Source organism: Bos indicus, chromosome 19 (genome assembly GCF_029378745.1).
Source record: "Bos indicus isolate NIAB-ARS_2022 breed Sahiwal x Tharparkar chromosome 19, NIAB-ARS_B.indTharparkar_mat_pri_1.0, whole genome shotgun sequence".
NCBI lineage: Eukaryota > Metazoa > Chordata > Mammalia > Artiodactyla > Bovidae > Bos > Bos indicus.
Window position 1 is genome coordinate 28810824 of NC_091778.1, and position 6000 is coordinate 28816823.

Sequence of the window (6000 nt, forward strand, 5' to 3'; positions counted from 1 at the left end):
AAACAATGGGCCTTCCGGAGCAGGATGACACCCCGCCTCCTGCCACAATTCTGGAGCAGCTGCGTGGGAGGGAAGACAGAGGGGCCCATCCTAGGGCCTGTGGATCTGAGGTTCAGCCTGTTGCCCATCCTGACCTCGAATGTGAGAGAACCTTTGGCAGTTCTGGACATCCAGGTTGTGGAAGGAGGGCTGAGTGCTCCCGACCTCATATAAGCTTGCTCTAGGAATGGGATGTGCAATCCCTGCCCCAGCATCCCAGCTACACACACACACAGGTTACGGTCAGTTACAGGTTTAATGAGGACTGAAAGGCATGTTCGACAGGGCTCAGAGATAGGGAGGCCCCGCCAGGCTCTCTCTTTGCACCTCAATAGAAACGATGTGGTGTCCAGGTACCATGGCCAGACCCAAGACACGGGGTTCCCCGGCAGAGAAGGAATCTGGAAAGAAGAGAGAGCATTAGGGAGGCAGGACAGGGTCGGCCACGCCCCCTCTGAGCCACAACTTCTAGCCCCAGAAAATAGGGTGTGCAGCCAGGCACTTTAGGGGAAATGCCTCGCGTGAGGCTCCGCCGCATTCCCCGGTGGGTGTGCATTCCCTGAGCACTAACCCGACGGCTTGAGGAACTCCTGCGCCGAGCCCAGGATAACGTTGCAGTCACGGTCGGTGCAGAGGAAGCAACCGACCAGGGTCCGTCCATCTGTCATGCGAATGCGCATAGTCTTGTTGAGCAGCGCCTCCAGCTGCTGCCTAGCGCGCGCAGCCGGCGAGTCCTCCTCGCGCTCCCCGTCAGAGTCCTGTGCAGGGCGGGACATGCGCTCAGACCGCGCCGCCCAGCTGCAGCCTGTCTGCGGAACCACAGTTCCCGACAGCCTACGGGGCGCTCACACGAAGCCCAGAGGCTGCCGGGCCTGCAGTTCCCCTTCCGTTCCCCCATCTTGCTCCCCGACAGCCCCTCAATCCCAGAACCCGAGCTAACCCCGGCGCTGGAGCTGCTTTGACGCCGGCTGCAACAGCCATTTTCCTCTCGTAGCAGCATCGTTGGTCCAGCTCCGGCCATTCGTTCCCGGGCCTCCTCCAAGTCCGTCAACTTCCTAAGAACCTTTGAGTCCGGTGGTCTGAGATATCGCGAGCGCTCCCGACCTATTTTTTTTTCGCGAGATCACCTCTCCAGTTCTTCGTCTCTTCGGCAACTGCAGAGATCTCGCGAGCTTCTCCTACACCAATGCTGCGGCTCAAGGAGGCCAATTACGCCAGACGTATTAAGATATCGCGAGAATTTTTCAACTATCTAGCTTCTTACCGGTCTCACTGGAATTTAGCGACAATTTCATAATTACACTCCTCCCCTTCGTTTTTTTCCTCTGCCTCGCGAGATAGTCTGTCCTAAAGAGTCCCTGTAGCCCAGACCACTGAATAAGTTAAAACGGAGTGTGTTCTCTTTCTTCGGACATCCTGAGGACACAACTACTTGAACGCCGGGATCGGACTACGTTTCCCATGAGTACCCGCAGCCCACGCCCCTCTTTGCTTGTACAGCGTTTAATCTCAGAGGACGGTGGCCGGAAAGGAATAATGGTTTCCATGTCAGCGGATAAACGCACTCGCCTTAGCTACCGGACGAGGGAGGATGCAGTAGTGCGTGCGCGCTGAAAAGCAAGGAAGCAACTAAAGTCAGTGAGCAATAGAGCAAGAGCTATGCCAAGCCGGGGCCTAGTGGCCGGGCCAAACTTTGAGTATTTTCAACGTCGCTATTTCACGCCGGCCGAGGTGGCCCAACATAACCAGCCGGAAGACCTCTGGGTGTCTTACCTGGGAAACGTGTACAACCTAACCCCGTTGGCACAGGAGTACAAGGGTAAGGGCCACACTTTGGGCCAGCGTCGGGGGTGTGCTCGGGGGTGTTTGGTTCTTGGATGGCTAGCACTGACGGCGGCTGCTCCTTCCCAGGAGACTTGCTGTTGAAACCCATCGTGGAAGTGGCGGGCCAGGATATCAGCCACTGGTTTGATCCGAAAACCAGAGACGTGAGTTCTTCTGGAAACGGGCTGAAGGGAGGAGGCGCTGGAGGGTTGAAGAGGAAAAATAGAGGCCAACCAGAGCCCGAGATAGTGACTGCTCCCACCGTCCTCCTCTGCTTTAAAGATCCGCAAGCACATAGATCCGCTGACCGGTTCCCTGAGATACCGCACCCCCCGGGGCCGCTTTCTGCACGTGCCGCCTCAGCTACCCAGTTCGGACTGGGCCAATGATTTCGGGACGCCTTGGTGGCAAGGGTCGCGTTATGAGGTGGGGCGGCTGTCCTCCAAGACCCGGAATATCCGCATCATTAACACGCTCACGTCGCAAGAGCACACACTGGAGGTGAGAACTGGTGCCTGGGGGCAGGATAAAGGGAACTAAGAACCCCAGCAAAACTCCAAACAGCTCTGCAGGCCAGCAGCTCTCCACAGTCAATGGAAGCTGTGTTTTCTTCCCTTTTAGGGGTAACAGAGGAAAGGTTACCTGGGTCCTGGGGGCTGGGAATTTGAGCGCAGGGCGACAGTTTGTACATCTTAGTGATGGTGGTCCCCAGAAGCTCTTTCTTGCTGAGTTTTTGTACAGCAGTTCCAAGTGCACTCTTAATAGTCTACTTTATTGTGGGGATGAGGTCAGGGCAGTGACGTTTGGGCCATCTGTTTATTAGAAGTGGCTGCCACAAAGGCAGATAGGACTCGGGGGCCATTCATTGCATGCTGGAGCTTCAAGTTTATTTCTGGGACCCTGGAGTGCCTTAAGCTGCTGTATCTGCCAAGGGAAACACTCTAACCCCGGCTCTGTCGCCTTTTGGGCTTCTGGCCTGTGTGTGTGTGTGTGTGTGTGTGTGTGTGTGTGTGTGTTCCACCCAGAATTCTGGGGTGGGGTGCTTTCGTGTTCTCCAGGTGGGGGCCCTGGAATCGATGTGGGAAATACTACACCGCTATCTCCCCTATAATGCACATGCTGCCAGCTACACGTGGAAATATGATGGCAAGAATCTGAACATGGATTATACTCTGGAGGAGAATGGGATCCAGGATCAGCAGGAAGAATTTGATTATCTCAATATGGACAGTACACTTTACACACCTGCAGTACTGCTGTACTTCAATGATGACCTCACAGAACTATAGGATGGGAGGTGTATGCTCCTGTAGACTCAAGACAGATTTGGAATTTAGCGCTTTCTGTGCCCTGGAGGAAAAGAGGTGGGGATGGGGAGGGGCCATGCCTGGACCTAGACCTTCTTTCCACTCTGGGAGCTGGCATGAGGTTCCCATGCCCTACTGAAGTGTAAAGATCCTGTTCCTCAGGTTCATTAGCATTTACTCTGAGAAAGCTAGGGAGAATGCTAGAAGTGGATTCATTTTTAGGAATGATACAAGAAAATAAAGTATCTTAGATCAGGGAGATGTAGAAGAAATAAAGTATCTTAGCTCAGGCAGAACTTTTCCATAGTAAGAGAAAGAGAAGTTCTACACAGGGATGAGGGATGGAAGAACTTTTCTGGCAATGATGGAAATGGCATGGCTGCAGAAAGATGGAATTTACAAAGACAGGAAGAGGAGATGTCTGCCACTGGCCACACAAAACTGGTTAGTCTTTCTTCTGAATAGTATTTGCAGCTGAAACCGAAGAGGAAGAGGGGAAGTGAATGGTCACCAGGTAATTCAGGCCAAATATTATGCTATATATGCTCATTTAATATAACTACCCATAAGACAGATATCATTCCCACCGTTCTACAGATAAATCTTCTGAAGCTTAGCAAGAAGCTTAATTGCACAGAAGGTACACTAGTTCGCAACCAGAATGTAAATGCAGGTCTTCCCAATTCCAAAGTCCATTTTCTTTTCAATATGAAGAGAATATGTCAGTGTCCCAGCTTACTGCATAATGGGAACCTATAGGCCTATTGTGTAGTCAGCCATGGTGTGGTTTTTTTGTTTGTTGGAGTTATTACCTCTGGAAGGGAGTTAGCAGAGTTCTCCTGTGGCAGAGAGGACACAGGGAAGGCTAAGTGTCAGCTAAATAACAGCTGTTGAGGCTACTTCATGGTTAAACCCACAGCAAACCTTTCCTGACTCTTCTGAGGCACAGAGGTGGGTATACACTGACTCCAGGAAAACGAGAATGGGAAAGGGCCACTGGATAGGCCACTTTGGATGCGGTACAAAAAGGAAGCATCAGCATGTATATATTCATGATGGGTCTGTGCCTCTGACAGGAAGGTGAGGAAGATGGGGTTGGCCTTGCCAGATGGTGACTCTGCAAGAAGGGGCTTGACAGGGGTGATGCAAAGAGAGAAGCTAAGTCAACTAAGCTAAGTTCTCAAAAGAGAACCATGGAGGGCAGGGGCCAGATTTAGTCCGCTGTGACCTAAGCATGGAAGGGGAAATGAGAATAACAAGTGAATTTCTTGACAGTTTCAGGCAAAAAAGGAAGCAGGGAGATGTTAGTGCATCTTCCTGGAAGATGGCCCCCTAGGAGACAGTGGGTGGGCTACACAGGAGCATGCTGAGGGGCTGATTAAGAACAGCACGGATAGAGGTGGGGACATCTGTGTCCACCTTTGGCTTCAGCAGTGTCTGAATTCACTGTGAGACAGCTTCCATTCAGTCCCATGTAATGACAGAATCCATGAATTATCTGAATCATTTTGATGTTTCATCAGCTCTGCAGCTGTTTCATGTATATCTTGTTTGCTCAGTTCTATTTGAGAACCAAAACTATGCTGTTGCTCTAGCCTTGGCCTTAGGGCCTGTGCCTATGGGATCTGCCCAGACTTGCCCCTCTGCCCAAATTTCCTACTTCAGTACCTTTTGCCAGACACACATCTCTGTCCTCACACACAGTCACTCTCCAAGCAGATTATATCACCTAAATATCTCTGGGATCCATCTGCTTTTCTCAAAGCTGTCATTACTTCTGGTCTGGAATGCTTCCTAACCAGTCCTCCCATATCCACTTCTGTCCTCCCTGGTGGCTCAGTGGTAAAGAATCCACCTGCCAATGCAGGAGATGCAGATCGATTCCTGGATTAGGAAGATCCTCTGAAGAAGAAAATAGCATCCCACTCCAGTATTCTTGCCTGGAGAATCCCATGGACAGAGGAGCCTGACAGGCTGCAGTCCATGCGGTTGCAAAGAGTCGGACACGACTTAGTGACTAAACAACAGCCTCCACACAGAGCAGAGTGAGCTCTGGAAAACAAACCTAAACATCTAACTTTCCTCCTGCAGATATCTCAGGGGCTTCCAGTTACTTCTGGAATAAAATCCTAAATCCAAAGACCTTGCATAAATCAGCCTCTACCTGGCATCATCCCATCTTCATTCCCTACCTCCCAGTCACACTGGCTGGCTTTCTGTTTACTAAACGCCTTTCTGCCTCAGAGCCAGCACACAAGCTGTTCTCCCTGCTTGTGACACTCTTCCATTTCCCACCTTGCTAAAAGTGTTTCTTCCTCACAGCAACCTTGTCTGATTTCTCCATGTAGGTCAAGACTTTCTGTTAAATCTTCTCTTAGCACCAGGCCTATTTCAGAGTGCTTATTACAATAGTAATGTTAACATTATGGATGTAATTGGCTGGCTGGCTGCTAGATTGTAAGCTCACAAGAGCAGATAGCATGTCCATCTTGTTCACTACTGTATTCCCAGTGTTGGGCACACAGTTGCTGCGCAATAAATTTTGATGAATGAACTCAAATGTTAAGTGAATTCCTCTGCCTGTAATAACTAGTGGATGGATGCTGTGTCCTGCGGGGCAAGACGCAACCAAGAAATAGGATGTCTGGGTCCTGAACTATAATCTCTATCCACTGGTTTCTTTCCTTGCTCGCCATAGATCCAAGACCAAAAGTTACTCCATAGAAGTTCTTCGCCTCACAGAGATTTTTTGGGGCAATTGACCTGTCTTTTCTCTATATGGCCACCAGGTGGCTGTAGTCACCTATAGAGTGAAGGGAGAGGGGCCTGG

General features: G+C 50.7%; 2 protein-coding genes across 2 annotated transcripts; one reads left to right on the forward strand and one right to left on the reverse strand.

Annotated features, from left to right (window-relative positions):
• Positions 1-276: 276 nt before the first annotated feature.
• Positions 277-1173, reverse strand: NAA38 (N-alpha-acetyltransferase 38, NatC auxiliary subunit). The gene is made up of 3 exons (XM_019981165.2): positions 980-1173; positions 611-797; positions 277-440 (listed from the first exon to the last, which is right to left on the reverse strand). Exons 1-3 carry the CDS (start codon positions 1058-1060, stop codon positions 328-330), a joined length of 381 nt encoding a protein of 126 aa, XP_019836724.1. The 5' UTR covers positions 1061-1173; the 3' UTR covers positions 277-327.
• Positions 1174-1642: 469 nt separating this feature from the next.
• Positions 1643-5724, forward strand: CYB5D1 (cytochrome b5 domain containing 1). The gene is made up of 4 exons (XM_070773041.1): positions 1643-1858; positions 1951-2027; positions 2146-2364; positions 2922-5724. Exons 1-4 carry the CDS (start codon positions 1699-1701, stop codon positions 3150-3152), a joined length of 687 nt encoding a protein of 228 aa, XP_070629142.1. The 5' UTR covers positions 1643-1698; the 3' UTR covers positions 3153-5724.
• Positions 5725-6000: the final 276 nt, after the last annotated feature.